We start from the raw sequence: 19,153 nt of genomic DNA, 5'->3' as shown, positions 1-19,153 counted from the left end.
CTGTGTGCATTTACCTGCTGTGCATTTACCAGGTGTGCATTTCCCTGTGTGCATTTCCCTGTGTGCATTTACCAGGTGTGCATTTCCCTGTGTGCATTTCCCTGCTGTGCCTTTCCCTGTGTGCATTTCCCTGTGTGCATTTCCCTGTGTGCATTTACCAGGTGTGCATTTCCCTGTGTGCATTTCCCTGCTGTGCCTTTCCCTGCTGTGCATTTACCAGGTGTGCATTTCCCTGTGTGCATTTCCCTGCTCTGCATTTCCCTGTGTGCATTTACCTGCTGTGCATTTCCCTGCTGTGCATTTACCAGGTGTGCATTTCCCTGCTGTGCATTTCCCTGCTGTGCATTTACCAGGTGTGCATTTCCCTGCTGTGCATTTCCCTGTGTGCATTTCCCTGTGTCCATTTCTCTGTGTGCCTTTCCCTGTGTGCATTTCCCTGTGTGCATTTACCAGATGTGCATCTCCCTGTGTGCATTTCCCTGTGTGCATTTCCCTGCTGTGCATTTCCCTGTGTGCATTTCCCTGTGTGCATTTCCCTGTGTGCCTTTCCCTGCTGTGCATTTACCTGCTGTGCCTTTCCCTGTGTGCATTTCCCTGGTGTGCATTTACCAGGTGTGCCTTTCCCTGCTGTGCATTTACCAGGTGTGCATTTCCCTGTGTGCATTTACCAGGTGTGCATTTCCCTGCTGTGCCTTTCTCTGTGTGCATTTCCCTGTGTGCATTTCCCTGTGTGCATTTCCCTGTGTGCATTTCCCTGTGTGCATTTACCTGCTCTGCCTTTCCCTGTGTGCATTTCCCTGCTGTGCATTTCCCTGTGTGCATTTCCCTGTGTGCATTTCCCTGCTGTGCATTTCCCTGTGTGCATTTCCCTGTGTGCATTTCCCTGCTGTGCATTTCCCTGTGTCCATGTCCCTGTGTGCATTTTCCTGGTGTGCCTTTCTCTGGGTGCCTTTCCCTGCTGTGCATTTCTCTGTGTGCATTTCCTTGTGTGCATTTCCCTGTGTCCATTTCCCTGCTGTGCATTTCCCTGCTGTGCATTTCCCTGTGTGCATTTCCCTGCTGTGCATTTCCCTGCTGTGCATTTCCCTGTGTCCATGTCCCTGTGTGCATTTTCCTGGTGTGCCTTTCTCTGGGTGCCTTTCCCTGCTGTGCATTTCTCTGTGTGCATTTCCCTGTGTGCATTTCCCTGTGTGCCTTTCCCTGTGTGCATTTCCTTGTGTGCATTTTCCTGTGTCCATTTCCCTGCTATGCATTTCCCTGTGTGCATTTCCCTGTGTGCATTTCCCTGCTGTGCAGGTCAGGGCCCTGCAGCTGGCACTGCTCAACCTCACTCCTTCTCCTGTGGGAGGGTTTCTGGTGCTGGGGAAGGGGCAGCAGAGGAGCAGACAGGGCTCTGATGGCTGCACAGGGGGAAGGGAGCTTGCACATGCAGCTCCCATCACACAGGAGCAGTTTTTGTGGTGTGGGGCAGCCAGAGAGTGGGGCAAGAAAGACAAAAGGAGAGCACTGCCTCAGTTTCTTACTTGGGGCACCTTTCCGATCAGAATTGGAAATAAACCCAGCAGAGCAGCAGAGGATGAAGGCAGGGAGGTGTGAATAAGGGTGGCCTTCCTGCAGACCCTGCCAGCACTGGGACGGAGCAGGCAGGGGGAGGCTGTGTGATGCTGCAGCTTCATGGAAGAAAAGATTCAGAAACGCTGAGGTTGAGAGAGAAAATACTGCCAGAAAGCAGCAGGAGAAAGCTACCTTCCCTCACATGGGATGAGAACAAAAACCTGGATCCCAGCAAAGGGCTGCAGAGCCCAGAGGCAGAGCCCAGCTCACAGCCCAGGCTGCCACAGTGCCCCTTGTGAATGGCAGGAGGAAGAGCTTAGGAAATACAGTCACCCCCTCCCAGCTGTGCCCTCCCAGCTTCTGGCAGCCACTGTAGGGACTTTCTGAGCCGGAGGGTGCATCCAAACCATCGTGTTAAGCAATATAATTATTATGACCGAGATAATAATAAAACCACCTAACCTCAGACTCCATCCGCTGAGCTCTAAGAGATGGAGCACACATTCTAGGATGAAAATCAGAAGCAACTTCACTCATCACAAAGCTATGGTCTAATTACTTGTCTTCTGGTGAGTTTTGCTTCTCAGAAATTCTTTAAAAAATGAAAACATCAAGCCCACCAGCTTTCTTTCCTCCTTACCCCTTTTTTTAAGAAAAATACATAGACTGTAAGTTTATTTAAAATGTAAATTAACCACATTGCCAGTGACAGATAACAAAGATAAACATTTATGCTAAGCTGCATTTTTCTTATCTCTCCTAAGATTGTTTTACTCGATATCCTGAAAGCATGAAACAAAATACAAGACAGACCATGTGCAGAACCTTTCTGTGGAATGGTAGACAGCTCGAGACATTTGCTGGCTTCTTCACTTACCACTTTTCACATTCAGGCTGCCTTTTGCGGTGTCTTTCCCTAAAATGTTCTCGGCTTCGCAGCTGTACTCCCCAGCATCTTCAAGCTTCACCTTGTTGAACTGCAGTCTGGAAATCTTTCTGTTGAAAAGTACAGCAGACATTTCTTACTCCATTGCTGACCAACCTCATGAAGTGACAACCATTCCTGGCCCAGGGATGCTGCCTGGAGGGTCACCCCTGCTTGACAGGATGGGCTGCCTGAGCTTGCTGAAGAGGCACTGGAGCCTGGATAGGAGTTGGACAAGTCCCTTCCCAGGATTTGCTAGGTGAACATCTCCCTCTGAACCCACTGCTCTGAGCGTGTGGTGTGGTTTGGTCTGACACCTGCTCTCATTCGCACAGAAAGTCTTGTGAGGAGTTGAGGCCCAGAGTCCCAGCACTCCAGCACAGGCTTTCCACACTGGAAAAAAGCCAATTTACTGATGGACAGTGGGATCTGCCTGTCAGACAGAGATGTGGAGAGGAGATGCCTGCTCTGCACCTTCCTCAGCAGGGATGCTGAGCAGTCAGTGCTCCACCAGCTGCATTCAGCAGTGCCACACACTCAGCGCAAACACCCACAGCACCCAGGGGGACTCACCCCTCACCACCCTGCACATCCACCCCCTGGGGTTTGCCCTGCACATATCACTGACAGCTTCAACTCAACCTAAAAAAAGGGCAAGCACCTCGTGTCCCCCAAATCCACACTCCAATGGACTACAGACATGTGTGGCTGAGCTGCACACACTCATCTGAGCAGCCAGATGTGCCTCCAAAGAGCAGGAGAGGGGGGGTGGGACAACTGCCCCTGTCACTTCACAGCCTGTGTCACTTCACAGCCTGTGCCACCTCCCAGCCCATGTCACCTCCCAGCCTGTGTCACCTCCCAGCCCGTGCCACCTCCCAGCCTGTGCCATCTCCCAGCCTATGCCACCTCCCAGCCTATGCCACCTCCCAGCCCGTGCCATCTCCCAGCCTATGCCACCTCCCAGCCTATGCCATCTCCCAACCTATGCCACCTCCCAGCTTATGCCATCTCCCAGCCCGTGCCATCTCCCAGCCCGTGCCACCTCCCAGCCTGTGCCATCTCCCAGCCCGTGCCACCTCCCAGCCCGTGCCCCTGCACAGGAGAGGCAGATCTCTGCTGCAGAGCTCTGCGGCACTGCTGAAGGAGCATCGCCTTTCCCACTGGCTGTGACTCATTCTCTGGGATGGCTCTGACTAACAGGCAAAACCTTTTGTTGCCCAGTTTCACAGGGATCTATAGGAGCCTTCAACACACGCTGAGTGCCACTCATGAGACCGCAGTGGGACTCCCACATGAGACCCTCTGGTTTTTCTACATTTTCTTCCATTTTAGCCATCTTATCAAAACCCACCCTGTCTGCTCTTCTCGTGAGAACATCTCTGTTTGCTTTCTACCCCAAGCTTTTACCTCAGGTCTGTGTCACTTTATTTAGAGACTTGGAAGCGCTGCCAGCTTTAGAAAGAGGTCCCAGTGGCCGATGTTGCTGAAGGCAAATATAATTCCATTTATGTGGAAAATAACCATTAGCCTTGGACATAGCTGCAATGTTACACGTGTCATCCGAGAAGGACTTTTCTATGGGATGTGCAAATCATTGTCCATAGGAAGCCCTTCACAGAAGCACACTGGCATCTTTTTAACACCCTGACAAGCTGTTCTCCTGGGAGGCACGGCGCAAGGACACAGCAGGAACATCTCACTAGTTATATTAGTAAATTAAAAGCACTTGGAGACGACTTGGTAGAGCTCCCAGGAAACAGGCCCTGCCCTGTTTTACAGGATGCGGTCAAGGGCTCAATTGCATGAGCTGGGGCCACATGTGGAGCAATTTCTAAATGGATGTTGACAGTATGCAAAGACCTCTTGAATCCCTCTGACTGTAGGTCTCCCCCAATCCATTTGTGTAACACATTCCAACATGGGAGCCTAAATAAGAGGGGTGATTCTGCCTCGACTCCCAGCACAACACCCTTCTCTGAGTGCTCTCAAGTGTCTGAGCACAGCCTGTGGCAGCCCTGGGCATGGTGGCCCTCACTGCTGTGCTGCCTCTGGAGTCAGGTAATGCACAAGAAAGAGGCATTTAAGGACATGTAAAGGCACCCAGTGCCTGTTGCTGCCCTGGGTCTGTTGGTTCCTGCACCTTGCTGGGAGGCACAAAGGGTGCCTGGGCTCTGCTGGGCTGCAGCACCTTGTTCAGGAGCAGGTTCCCCACTCCTTCCATAGAGGAAGGTGTGAAAATGCTCATCAAAAGAGTGAGATGGCTCCAGAATGCAACCCCAAGCCTGCTCCCTGCCCAGCCATTACTTTCTCCCAGCTGTCTCAACTCTCTCTGCCAGAATACACCATTTGTTTCACAAACCAGGCTGCAGTGCAGGCAGCACATGCTGAAAGCAGCTTGGAAGAGCAAGGCTCTAACTCAGAGTCCATAGAAAACACCAGCCTGGCACATCAGCACACTGGGGCTCTCTGCCAGGGCAGAGCTGAGAGCATCAATGGACATGCTGCCTTCAGCTGCCAGAGCACAGATGTTCTAATGATAATTAGCTGCATGGCAATCTCAGTCCACAGCACATTTCACCAGGTGGAGCAACTGGAAAAATCCATTACTGCATTAGAATATCACCTAGGTATGTGATTTTTACAGATAAGGGGGTGTAAGTCCCAAAGATGTGAGTTAGGGAGTGGCACAAAAGGAGCCACACATGACAGACTCAGCTCCAGAAGAGGGTGAGAGACATTTGGTCTTTCACCTGGAACTGGAGAGGAATGTGAGCAGAATAAAGAGTGATGTTGGCATTTGGAGCATAGCAACATCAAGGTGAAACCAAAGGGGATTACTTTGTTTTAATGCACAAGACTTGTACTGTCAAAAGAGCTTATTTTTGCCATCACAACTGGTTGAAATGATCCTGGACTGGAAGATTCCCTTGAAAAATCAAGAGTTTCTTCTCGCTTTTCATAGCCCAGGCCAATGGTGTGGCCCCTCTTGGTCTCCACACTGGGCTGTATAAGGTCTGGTGACAGACTCAGGGGAAAGGAGATGAAGGTTGGAGATATGGATCAGCTTTCATGTGGAGCATAAATGCAAAGAGAATTTCCCCATTCTAAGAAGCACTGAAACAGCCAGAGAGATACTTTGCCTCACAGCATTAACCATGGGCCTTTTAGTTAACATGGATAATCCTGTGCACTGGAAGAACTGAGCTGAAGGATGTCAAATGGACAAGTCCTCACCTGATCTGGTTCTGATCTATTTTACTATCTCCAAATGCTTCTGAAATACCCCAAAACTCCACTGGAAACCATCTTTTCCAAGTTGTGCTCTTCCCCCTGCTGTCCCCAGGGGCAGGTACTTTGCTCTCCTGAGGGCTGATTTCACAGACACACCAAGGAGTGGCCTCCAAGGAGTTACTGTGGGCCCAGGAGTGTGGGATGAAGGCTCCTGGGGACAGCAGCCCTGGGAGAGCCCCACGTGTGCGTTCACAAGGGTGCCTGGCTGCCAGACCATGCCATTCTTCTGCAGGAAGGCTCTGCCCCGGGCTGTTTGCTCAGTGAAAGGGCCAGGGTCACTGACAGATGCCATCATTTCGCTGCAGTGCAACTCTGTTGACATCTCTTTACTCCAGGGGAAAATGTGCCTCATTGTCTTGCCTGACCCTCAGCACATATGACTTAGCCACGCACTAATTATCTCCTGTAGTGCCAGTGGAGGGATGAGCCACGGGGAATGTGCTGTATGCAAGCTCTGAGGGATAGGATTCACAAGGAGACCTTCAGCCTGGCCAAAAGAAGATCCCCCAAAATACCTTTCTGGCCAAGAGAAAAGAGTCCCCCAGAGGGCAGTTTGGAGGGATGAGTAAATCACCCTCTTCAGTGCCAATCTCCAGACTACAATGGGAAACAGGGAGATCAGCCCTTGGCCAGGACCTACACAAAGATCCTGGCAAATTCTGGCTGGGAAGGGTGTCCTCATCGGCTGTAATTTAGACATCTAAATGTGAGCTCAGGCCCTGAGGCCTCCAGTGCAGTGAGAGGAGAAGAAACAGGCCCTGCATCTGAGCCAAGGAGGAACTTCCCATGACAGCAGGCATGTTCCCACCAGCACGCTGGTCAAGCTTGAATCATGTTTCCCCTCTTACCTACTGCCAAGTGGAAATGGGGCCATCTTCCCAGGTCATCTCCTCACTAAGCCATTCCTGTCAGAGCATGGGATCAGGAGAGCAGCTGCCATGAGCTGCCCCTGTGACACCTACACTGAGGACTCCGTGCTCCCTGTGTGAGTTCAGCCACTTCTGCATCGTTCTGGACAAGAACAGCTCCAGGATTACGACTGTTGCAGTGGTTTATTAGTCTTCTAAAAATAGGGTAACTAACACATAAGTAACAAAGAAGTCAAGGAATGAGCTGACGAAGAGAACTCGGAGACCACCCCATATGTGGCCTTGAAATTGTCAATGGAGAGCACTGCACATTGTAAACACACCTGAAACCATAGGAAAAGGAAATTCCCAAACATGACCCTTGCAAAGGACACACTGGCTGCCCTGCTGTGGTCACCCATTAACTCCATTCCCTCTGTTTGCAGCAGGAAGCACACTGGCATTGCTGAGAGCATGAGTGCCAGCAATTGCCGTAACGTGCACTGCTTGCATCCTGCCAGAGATTTAATTGGTACCTACGTGCTGCCCTGGCACTCTCACCCAGCTGCATTTGCCCTGAAAGAGCAGGTTAATGATTGGCAAGAAGATTCAGGACATCCAGCTTACAAACCACAAGTGCTGTGCAGCAGCCATCGAGCACTGGGCAGCCCCATGGCTGGGCCAGGGGCTCTGGGGGGACACATCCATCACCCCCAGCACTCAGTGGGTTAATTCAGGCAGAGGGAATCACTGCAATGCAAAGGCAGTGTGGGGATGGCATGGCAAAGCCATGTCTGGCAAGGCAGGAGCAGCCAGAAGCATTCTGTCCCTTGCACAGCCCCTCTGATCTCTTCCCTGCCCTCCAGCTGAGCTCAGCAGAGCTGGGCAGGTTAGCTGTGCTCACAGTGCTTGAGGAAAACAAGTGTTTTCTGTGCTCCACAGCATCATCTGGCCAGCTCAGTATCAGCTACAGAAAGAACAAATGGGAAAGGGGACAGAAATGCCCTCAAGCAAAGCAATGAAATAAGGAGGGTAAGGACAGGAAGGTTTGGAATTTTCAGCTTGGCCATCATCCCTTCTCTATCTCCCTTCCTCCCCTCACACCATCTCCTGACCCACTCTGTGCTTGACCTGCTGGGATGGTGGGGGACAGGTAATGTCCTCACAGTGCCCAGGACAGGACCAGCCATCCCCTGACCCACTCTACCTGCTCTCTCCTACCCCTGTTCCCCAACATTAAAGTGCTGTTCTAACCTGAGAAGCAGATTTGCCCCTTCTCTGCTCAGCAGTGCTGTGGTCTCTCTGTGCCCAGGCTTGGGACAGGCTGATTTTAAGAGGAAGACTCTCCCAGTCCTCACTCTGCAGAGCTGACACTGACACTGGGCTCAGAGTGAGGGTGAGCTACTTCTGGGTTGGACAGTGTCAACAGGAGGGGACAGGATCAATAAGTACACTCCAAAGAGCAGGGTCACTTGTGCAAGCCCCTGCAGGCTCAAACGCAGCCAGGGGTGTTCTGCAAATGGGGAGAGGTGTGGGGCAGCAGAGGCAGTGACACCACCACAGCAGGGCCTGGGCTGGACTTTGTGGCTGCTGTGTTGAGAGGCAAATCCCTGTGCAATGCTGCTGCTGCTCCCTGTGCCAGCCCAGGCTGTGGCACCTGCCAGGGTGTGAGGTCAATAAATGAGCAAAAGCTGAGTTTGGGGCTGTGGCTGATGCACAGACCCAATGTCACTGCAGGGCCCTTTGTATTCTGGAATTCAAGGCAATTGATCCATCCTATGAATGCTTCCTCCAGCCCCAATGCCAGGATTTTAATTTCTTTGAGAAAATGTAGGTCCTGGAGCAGTGCTCTGAGGCCAGCTCCCAGCAGGTTCTTTCCCTGCTTCCTGTGATCTCATACAGGAGCAGTCCCAAGACTTCCCAGGGACTTCCCAGCACCAAATGTGGAACAGATTCCTCGCTATCCCAAAGAGTGTGTGACCTCAATTCAGAGACAGGGCCCCTCAGGGTGCCCAGGTCTCACTACCTCAGCAACCAAACCCTGAGCTGGTCATGTGGCAGGGAGGGAAAAGAGGGCCCATGCTGCTGGGGACAAGGCTCAGAGCCCTAGTTTGGAAGTGTGTCACATACTGGGTGGAGGCTGATATGCAGGGCAAATCAGAGGCAGGACCAAAACTTCAGGGACTGCCAGGAGTGGGGAGGAAGGCCTGAGAGGACCTTTAAAGCAAAGCACATAAAGTTATAAAGGATCAAGGAGGAGAGGGAGGTGCCACACCAAGAGCAGCTGTCATGGGGACAGCCCTGGACAGAGCCCTGCACTGGAAATGAGCAGGGCCAGGCTGCAAATACTGACACCAGGAAAAGCATTTTGGGGAATAGAAATCATGGGAAAGGGATGGCACCTTCACATGGGCAGGGAACTATTGCTCCAAACCCCTGTGAGACACCACCATGGTCATACACAGGGTGTGCAGGAGATCTAGATAAAGGTTTGGGTCTCCTCATGTCATTCTTTTCTCCCCAGGCCATTTTCTGCAGCTGGTACATGTCACAGCTCCTCAGCAGTGTCTGCTCTGCTGCAAATTCCTGCCTGCAGGTCTGTGATGTGCTGTGCAGGGTGAGCTGCCAGCAGCCCCAGCCCTCACCCCAGCCCTCCTCCTCAAAGGTAAAACATTTTAACCTAAACAGGATGAATGGGATTTCAGCTCCTGTCTCAGGGAGGGCCTCGACCTAATCTGTGACATTTTGCAACCAGAGTGGGCGAAGGTCTGCAGAGAGAGATTTTTATTTTGTTTTTGTAAGCAGCCAGCATGGCTGGAAAAACCACACCAAATTTCAGGCACACAAAGCTCCTTCCACCTCTAAGTTTGCAGAGCCCATCAGCTGAAGCAGCCCAGCAGCTGACCCTGACTTGTTAGCAGCTATAATGCAGTCAAGTTTGATTAAATGTCCATCCCCTGACTCTCTCAGGAGCCCCAGTTTGCAAAGTTTGTGGATTGTTTGAGCTCAAGACCCAACTGCTTCTCCTTTCAGTTCTCAAATTCCCTGGTTCAGTCCCAGGTGCATTGGCCAAGATGATGTCCATCATCTCCTCTAAAACAACAAGCAAACAAACAAAGGAGATGCTCTCCTTCACACCCCCCTCCAATAAAGTGCCTTCAGCAGCTAAAACCAAATCCCAAGTATCGGAGGCTCATAATGCCATGGTGAGAGTTAGCAAGGCAGCAGCTCCCCTGGTGATTATAACAACACCGGTGCTTGAGAAGAGTCTTTGCTTCAAGGCATCTGGAATTGCTCTTGCAAGATCCATTGTCAAATGAGCTTTTTCCTTTGTTTAAAAATGTCAGCCCAAAGACCCCTGCCAGAGTGGTGGTATAGCCTGCTTGGGTTCACTCTGGCTCCCACAAGGCTTCAACAGTCCTCTTTGCCCCTCCTTGTCTCCAGGCTTAATTAGGAAATCATTTATCTTTATTGGCACTCTCTTTCCCCTGCTGCTTTGGCATTATTTTTTTTTTTTTGGCCTTCATTCCAGTGCAGTGAGCTGTACAGGGAAGACCACAGCCCCATTCATTGTGGGTGGGGAATAATCTACAACTGGGAGCCCTACAAGGAAGACCCCAGCAATGAATCTGCTCAAGTGGCATGGCCTGAGGGACTACTATACAGAAACAGGAGAGGAGGGTATCCCTTGGCTCCACTTACAGGCTAACAATAGGGATTCCTGGTGATACTGAAAGTAGGACACCACTCCCAGGGGATGTCATATGGTCAGCCTGTCCCAAACTGAACTGCCAACCCTCTCCAATCTAGTGATATGGCTCCTTCATCACCCCAGCAGTGTCCCCTGGTAGAAGAGCACACAAAGGGAAAGGGCTGTAAGGACAGGCACAGCTCAGGGACTCCCAGGCTCCAGCTGAACCTCTGCGTGTCCCAGGCTGAGCCTTGAGCATGACTTCAAGAGGGGAAGGTTCTCTACACCTCCACAAGCAAAAACTCCCTTGGCTTCCTCCATAGCTGGCATTTGACCATTTGGATAGTCAGAAAGTCAAAACCCAACCTGAATTTCTTGGGAGCCTCAGTCAGACCTCAGACACACTCAGCCAAAAATGGCATCACTTTGGCAGCTTGGGGGGAGAGCCATTCACTAGGCTGGATTTCCACTACCACAGGCTCTTTCTTGGTAATTTCTCTGGGTTTCCCATCAACTGTGCTTTATTCAAATGGAGATGGAGATAAAATTCCAGCCAATAATTTCTTCCACCTTAAAGAGGTTTCCCCTTCGTGCAAGCCGGGCTTGCCCCAGCCTGTCACTAATTACAGATGGAACATGAAGTTCAGAAAGGAGGAATCAGAATTGTTCCCCTCCCTCCAGCAAATATCCATTAAAAAAACCTGACTCCTCTGCCTGATGGCACCAGAGGTTTTGCTGGTAAGTTTAAAAAGAAGAGGGAAAATGATTGATGGAAAAGCTGAAGAGCTGACATGCAGTTAAGTGCTCCTCTCCTCATTACAACATACACACCCCTTATTTTGAAAGAGATCCCCTATTCTAGAGATCAGATAAAAACCCAATCACCAAAAAAAAACAGTGCCTCAGTCATACTTTCTAGGTAGAAACCTCAAGGCTCTTTACATACATGGGGAGGAAAGCCAGAAATTAATCACAGAGAGCAACCAGGTTCTTGTCTCCCATCCTATTCCTCTGCATGCTAAAGATCTCAGAGCTGGGGACAGATTTCAGCTGTGCCCAGCTCTGCCAGGGCCTCACAGGGCCAAGGGAAACACAATGGACATCACTTTGCTGGAGGGCTCCTTTTGCCTGGCTCCAGCAGAAATCTCTGTAAGGTATTACACTTCTAAAGAAATGATCCTGTGCACCTGGAAGTTGAAATGATCCTGCACAGCCTGAGAAGTTTTTGCCTCGTGTATTTTCCCTGTGAAGGTCCCTCCCCAGTGCTCCATTTCTGGCCCTCTGAAATCCCCACTCTGAGCTGAAGGGAAGCCCAGAGGATTATCTGGAGACCAGTGTTATCTCTAAGTGGAGCCAGATGTATAAACCCCATTATTCCTAAAATAATTGTTATAGAATAAGATGTCCTTTCAGAGATTTACAGTTTGGGATGCTTCTCCTTCCCTGGAGTCCCCTCCCAGCTGACTGCAAGTAATGCTCTACACCCATATCACATGTCCCTCCACTAAACTTGGCCCCACCAGCTGCATAATGAAGACATCAAAGTCATGAGGGCTCTCTCAGCCCTCAGCCTGCTCTGAGCAGTTTTCAGTGCTTGTTCCATGCAGTCAAGACCAGAGGCAGGCAGCTCCAATGCCAGGGGACACTCTGCCTCGGGGTTTTCAGCTCTGGGGCCCAGCAAACGGGGACAGAGGTGGCAATGCCAGGGCGGGTGTGCACAGACCCGCCCAGATGCTCTCAGGGAAGTGATCCTGCACTGCTAAACAAGGGGCAAATGCTCACTGAGGGGTAATTACCTCAGAACTGTCCCACAGAATGGCAGAATCGTTTAGGTTGGAAAAGCCCTCTGAGATCACTGAGTCCAACCATTCCCAGCACCGCCAAGGCCACCAATGAACCAATGTGTCCCCAAGTGACACATCTACACAGGTTTTGGACACTTCCACCACTTCCCTAGGCAGTCTGTTCCAAAGCCTGACCTCCATTTCAGTGAAGATGTTCTCCCTAACATCCAAACCCCCTTTGGCACAGCTTGAGGCCATTTCCTTTTGCTCCTGCTCAACAGCTGCTGGAGTCCAGTCTCCACAGCCTGGTCCCAGCACAAGACAGTCACATTTTAATGGCAGCAGAGAGCAGAAGATGGGATGGGAAGCAATTCTGGGAATGCTTTGAGCTCACCCCTTTGCTGCTGAGGGAGTCTCAGACACCAGAAGAGGCAGGTGCTCAGCTTTCCTTAAAATGTTTATCCTTGGGCTTGTTTTGCCAGCAGGAAGCCCTTCCAGCACCACATATCTTTGGCCTCTCACTGGAGAGCCAGCAAGTTTCCATGGAAACTGGTAAATGCAAAATGATGACAGCAGAGTGCTGAGGAAGGGGGACCAACTCCCTTGCATTTGTTCCTGTCCCTGGCCCAGTGGCTGCCTGTCCCCTTGGCTGGGGGTGGGATGTCACCCTGTCACAGCTCCGTGCTGGGCAGAGGAGGAAGGGCTGGGACCCTGGGAGCACAGCAGGGCAGTGCTGGCTGCTCTGGGGCTGGTTCCTCTCTAGCCCTGAGGGAAAGCACTCCCCAGCACCCTGGGCATTCCCACAGAGTGTGCTGCAGGCATTTCTCCAGGGCATCCCAGCCCCAGCAGCCACTGCTAAACAACCAAGGCCACGAGAATGACAAGGGCCACCAAAAACAGTGAGGGCAGCAGAGGAGAGGTGTGGCAGCAGCTCTCTGGCCACAGAGAGCAACACACAACTTTCCCAGGCCTCTCTGGGAAAAGTCTGTGAGAAAATCAGAAAAAATAATAAAAAACAATCTTATCCTCACTTGCTACACCTGTTGTGATCATGTAGAGTGTGTTCTAAAGATTTGTTCACCAAAAAGTAGTTTCTTAATTAGCCAATGGTGATGATGTTTAGATTAGAGGACCAATTAGGTCCGGGTGTATCATAACTGACTATAAAAGCAAGGAGTTTCTTAATAATGATAATATAATAAAGACATTGATCAACCTTCTAAGGAATCAATAGTAATTATTACGCAGCTGGGGGCCCATTACTGTGACAGAGAGAGGCAGGCACAGCTCTGCCCTGGCTCTGCTGCCTGCAAGCCCAGACAGCACCCAGTTATCCTGGAAGCACTGACCACCTCTCTGCCTCATCCCAAAACAGCCACAAGTCCCAGAATTATTACAAAGGAGGTCAACCATCTTGGGTGTGACTCTGAAACCAAACCCAACAGGACTGAAATTAAATTTGGGCAATTGGCAACGCCCCGTTCAAACACCGAGCGATTTTTTCTAACTGATTTGTAGTGGCTTCTAATTTTAAAAATTGCTACTCAAACAAGTCCATGATGACCTTGTATTCACACACCAAGAACATATATTAGCAAATAATCAGAATCAAATTTTCCAAGGGCTCAGGCAGCTGCAATCTGACTGTTGCTGGCTAGGTCAGGATGTATGAATACAAACATAGCCATGAAAGTGGAATAATTTTAAGATACATCATATCTAAATATTGGGCCTTGAGAAATATCAACATGGATTCATTTTAATCCATTCCCAGTGAAAACCCCTGATCTTGGTCACTGGGACCTCTTTCTCCAGGTGTTCTAGCCCTGCCTGAATGAGCTGGTGCTGAGGGTGACAGTCACTGAATGAGGGGGTGCTGAGGGTGACACTGAATGAGCTGGGGCTGAGGGTGACACTGAATGAGGGGGTGCTGAGGGTGACACTGAACTCATTCAGTGATGAGTGTCACTCTCAGGGGGTGCTGAGGGTGACAGTCACTGAATGAGCTGGGGCTGAGGGTGACACTCACGGAATGAGGTGGTGCTGAGGGTGACAATCACTGAATGAGCTGGTGCTGAGGGTGACACTGAATGAGCTGGGGCTGAGGGTGACACTCACTCAGAGCCACCTGAGAGCTTTGCTGGGTGGGGACTTTGGGGCAGATGTGAGGGAGCTTGCCCAGGGTGGACAGATGGAAGGATTTGCACAAGGCAAGGTCTCTGCAGGTGACCATGACCCCTGATCAGTGTTGTGAGGCAATCCTGCATCTCAGCCCTGCTCAGTGTAGAGGAGAGAAGACTGAGGGGATCTCATTCATGCACATAAATATCTCCAAGGGCGGTCAGAGGATGGTGCCAGGCTCTTTTCAGCAGTGCCCAGTGACAGGACAAGGAGCAATGGCCATGAACTAAACCATGAAAAATTCCATCCCAACATGGGGAAGAACTTCTTTATGCTGAGGGTGGCAGAACAGTGGAACAGCTGCCCGGGGAGGGTGGAGTCTCCTTCTCTGGAGACATTCCAACCCCACCTGGACACATTCCTGTGTCACCTGCTCCAGATGCTGATGCCTTGGCAGGGAGGTTGAACTGGATGATCTCCAGAGGTCCCTTCTAGCCCTAATTTATCAATCTGTGATTTCTCAGTGGCCTTAGGTGCTTCTGTGTCTACCTAAATTCAGGAGGGAACAAACCAATTCCTCCCACAGCCCTGCTGCTGAGTGATGGGGCAACAGCTGGGGTTGGGTGCCTTCTGCCTCCAACCCTTAGTCACAGAGCAGGAGTCACCCCAGGCAACCTGAGCTGCCCACAGCTACCAGGAAAAGCCTCCCCATGTCACAGGACACCTGTCTCAGGTAGCCAGTGCCTCCCTGACCCCAGGACAGCCCATCTACAAACCCAACACCTTCCCTGTGTGTGCCCTGCTCCTCTCCCCGTGCTCTCTGAGGTCACTGGGACCTTACTCACTCTCCTGGCCATGGTAACTGGGCTGAGCATGGTCCTGTGGCTCTGAGGGACTGCTCAGCAGAGATTTGGGGAGCACAGCAGCACCTCCAGCCCCAGCCCCAGCCCCTGAGTGAGCAGAGGCAGAGCAGCCCTGTGTTGTACTTACTTCCCATTCCCATACTTGATCCGGATGTCTTTGCTCTTCTTCAGCTCCTTCCCATCCTTAAACCATTTGTAGGATGGCTGAGGGTTCCCAGCAGTCGCCTCACATTTCAGGGAAATCTTCTCACCCACGTGAACATTTGGGCTTTTCAGTTTCTTCAGTTTGGGAGGAGCAGCTGGGGAAAGAGAAAAGGGACACTTTGAAACCTGCCGCTCTCAGAGATGTGCACACACAAGAGGAGCCCCCAAACCCCTCCCCTGGCCAAGCGCCTGCTGCTCCCTCTGCCACGAGGTGATGGAGAGGGGGAAAACAGCACCCAGGGAAGGAGCAGGAGTCAGACACATCCACACAGGGAACAGAGGGAGGCTCTGGAGGCTCCCCATGACCAGATGTGATGTTCCACAGAGCCCTACTCATGCAGGCAGCACCCTGCGTCTCCTGTCCCTGCAGAGCTTTGCTGAGCTCTCCCACCACACACCAGCTCAAGCTCTTCAGGGATTATTTTTCCCCTGCTCCTGGCCATTGCTGCTGCAGATTTCCAACACCTTCATGACCTCTGTGGCTGCCACGGGCGTGCTGCCAGTCCCACAGCCCCAGCAGCCCCAGGCAGAATGGGTCAGTGCAGACGGAGCAGAGGGAGCAGCCCCCTGTGCCCCACATGCTCCAAATCTGCTGCAGAGACCTTGTTCAGCTCAACACCAGCAGAGCAATAATCACTGAGAGGGGCTGCAAGAAAATCCTGCATGTGTAAGGATTAGGAGGGGAGGAACAGCCATTTATTCAGGCTGCAAGAAGAAAAGTGAAAGAATAGGTATTTTAAATGGTTTTGTGCCAGCAGTGTCAGGCTGGCCAGCAGCCTCTCCAGCCTGGAGCCTGGCTCTGCACGTGGGTGTTTCAGAGAAGTGATTTTTACCATGCACCTGGAACATCAGACAGAGAGGGAGACACTTCTTATCAATCTCTGCCAGGCTTTATATTAAGCCTGACAAGAAAGGATTAGCAGGCTTGCAATTTTTCTTTCAACTGACAGCTCTGCACTCTTCTAGCTCCCTTTTTCTTTCTCAGTACTAACCTTAAAAAAGGAAATGGCAACTTGCTGGCTTTGCCTTAAGAATATTGGTAACAATGGCTTCTCCTTGTCTGAGGTGTGTTACTGATGGATAATTTCCTCTTTCTAATATGCACAAACCACCTTCTAATTGCTTTGTGCATTCTGATCTTGTGGAATGGCAGAGCACTCAAAGGCTGAGGGACTGGATGGGTTTCATCAGAGCAATCACTGTTCTACAGACTTTTGTATGTCTCCTCTAGTTCTTCATGCCAACTAAGTCAGTGTAGGTTGATAGTATTTAAAGACTGTTCTCACCAAAAGGGATCTTACACAAAATAATAAAAAGCACAGCCATCATCAGGAATATGCTCCTGAGGTAGAACCTCTCAGCTCTCTCATATTCCTGATGGGAGTGAGAAGATAAATTGTCCTTAATCAAAAGGATCCCAGCTAGACTGTCCTTAATCAAAAGGATCCCAGCATGGATAGAAATGGAGCAGTTCAGGGTGACAGGAGTGAGCCAAGCAAAGCTCACAGTGACTGAAAGGCAGGCCCAGGGCTGGGGGTGGGTAACATGGGCTGGTCCCAGGCACATCACACCTTGCAGCTGCCCTGGATCCCTGCAAGTGTCCCAGGCCAGGCTGGACAGGGCTTGGAGCAGCCTGGGGTAGTGGGAGGTGTCCCTGTCCATGGCAGGGGGTTGGAATGAGATGGATTTTAAGGGTTTTTTTTTTAAGGTGGATTCAACCCAAACCATCCATGATTTTCTAATGGGACAGGGAGAGCACAAAACCATTGGGTCAGCTGCAGGCAGTGGTTGCAGGCTGTGCACTGACATCTCTCACACCTTCCCAGGTCACTGTGCTTTGGCACAAACAGGGACTTCTGACCAGAAATGATCTCAGCTTTCACCAAACTTTAGGAATTCTGTGAAAATCCAAGGTGTCATGGGTTTTGTGAAGCCCATATCCCTGATCCTTGCCTGGAAATGGGTTGCCCAGAAGAGCTGGAAGGCAGTGAAGGGAGAAGAGAGCTGGTCTCTTCCCAGAAGACTGCATGGAGAGCCAGGAAGGTAAACAGGACCTTGCTTTTATAGGGGTCATTTTGGGGAATAGAGAAATAGACTCTCAAATATTTATTCTGTCTGAATGTGTGTGTCAGTCAGCTCCTATTGTACCCCGAGGTCACCCTGTCCCATGCCAACATTATCCATACACCTTAAATACAGGGAAGGTCCTGACCTTGGCATGATTGCATCTGCCTTGTTTTATTTCCAGCCTGGTGGTCTGCAGAATGATGAAGCAGGCAGCATATGGACAGAATATGGGTTAATTTGGACTGAGATACCAGTCACTGAAGGGACAACTCTTGTCTCATTTCAGAGAAGACACAGGTGTGAAGAATTCTGATATTTTATAAGCTAGAACCAGGAGTAGGATGTAAAGAAGTTCAACTGGTGTTAAAACTGATATAACAACTGAGTCCTGGGGCATGAAAGAATATTCTCCTCTCATCTCCTTTCCATAGTTCTATGTGCTACCATCACCCTGAGTGGAAGAGAAACTGGAAAATGCTGGGAGAAAGGTGTGTCAGCCCTGCCCCTCTCCACCAAAATGCTGGCAAGAGCAGAGCAAACCCCAGGAACCTGAAGCCTGTGGAAGAAGAGAGCCAAGAACAAGCAAGGAACTTGATCTCCCTCCCCACCAACATGAATCATGTCTCACCTAAACCTCTGCACATGCCACCAGTGATGATTACAGGACATTCCTAAGCAGGCAGATCCAAAGAAACCAAAGAGCTGACGCACACACACAGTATCCCACCCCTCCAGCAGGGAGTCCTGCCCAGAAAAAGGGAGGAGAGCATCTTTCCACCCCAGTCTACATGTTTTTGCTGTCTCACTACAGGAGAGAAAGAGACAGTGTATTCAGCTCCAGGCCACACTTGATGGACTCCATGGACTGCAGTCCCCCAGCTGAATCAGACAGAGCAGTGAAAGGGGAACCCAGTCCCAAAATATTCTGGACTGTCTGGGAAAAGGGCTGAGCACAAAGAGGCAGAGCTGTGCTCCCTGACACATCTGTGCCCTTTCTGCTGCACTGCAGCAGGGCTTGTGCTTGGACAGCAGCGTGGGAAGAGCAGGCAGAGCCCCAAGCCTGGGAAACAGCATCCAGAGCCTTGCTCTGGGCAAAAGGGAAGCCTGGCCTTGCTCTCTGGGATGGGCTGGAAAGCCTCACTTCATAATTCCTGCTGCTTTCAGAAAAACAGAGAAATCTTCATTTAGAGCCATTCAGTGCTGATGACTCTGCTTAATTCCAGACAAAGACTTTCCTCTGGTTTTCACTCATAAAAAGTTGAAACTGCAATTCTTATTCATAGTCTGAACTCCTCTAACTTTGGCTTCCAGCCAAGAGATCTCTGCCTTTCTCTGGTAAATTTGAATCCCATCTAGCAATAGAAACCCCTTCCCTTTTTAGGTACTTGTAAACTATGACTGAATCACCTTTCAACCTTCCCCAGCAGTAAACTAAAGTAGCTTGAGAGGCCAGAGCAGCACATGGAGTGCTAATACTGGAGTATGTCAAAATTTTACATTTAGGTACACTTTCAGCTTTTGACCCATTTCCCATCTCTGCCCTGTCCAAATCACAGAGTTGCAGCTCAGAAAACCACGAGTTTAGTTCAAAAAGATCAGAGGATTGGTTTTGAGTGCCTCCTTTCTTAGTGCTCTGAGCATTTGGGGTCATTTTAATCTCCTCCTCGTTTGATACATTTTCCAGCCTGCTAGAAAAACAAAACCACAAGCTTCACACATATCAAATCAGCACACTATCCTGGGCAAACAGCTTTAGATGTGTGCCAGGCAGGGTCCAGGTCTAATCCATTATGTTTCCATCA

The 19,153-nt window shown here is 50.5% G+C and overlaps 1 protein-coding gene across 5 annotated transcripts in view; it reads right to left on the bottom strand.

Moving 5' to 3' along the window:
- Positions 1 to 19,153, bottom strand: part of NRG2 (neuregulin 2) — a 160,841-nt gene that overhangs the window by 44,434 nt on the left and 97,254 nt on the right. For all 5 annotated transcript variants that reach the window (XM_036391533.2, XM_036391532.2, XM_036391530.2 and 2 more), the window contains exons 2-3: positions 15,208 to 15,379; positions 2,432 to 2,550 (exon numbers count right to left, since the gene is read on the bottom strand). In XM_036391533.2, coding sequence (XP_036247426.1) covers positions 2,432 to 2,550; positions 15,208 to 15,379 — 291 coding nt within the window. The remainder of the gene's footprint in view (positions 1 to 2,431; positions 2,551 to 15,207; positions 15,380 to 19,153) is intronic.

This window comes from Molothrus ater, chromosome 15, assembly GCF_012460135.2.
Source record: "Molothrus ater isolate BHLD 08-10-18 breed brown headed cowbird chromosome 15, BPBGC_Mater_1.1, whole genome shotgun sequence".
Lineage (NCBI taxonomy): Eukaryota > Metazoa > Chordata > Aves > Passeriformes > Icteridae > Molothrus > Molothrus ater.
This window is presented reverse-complemented; position numbering and strand designations above follow the sequence as displayed.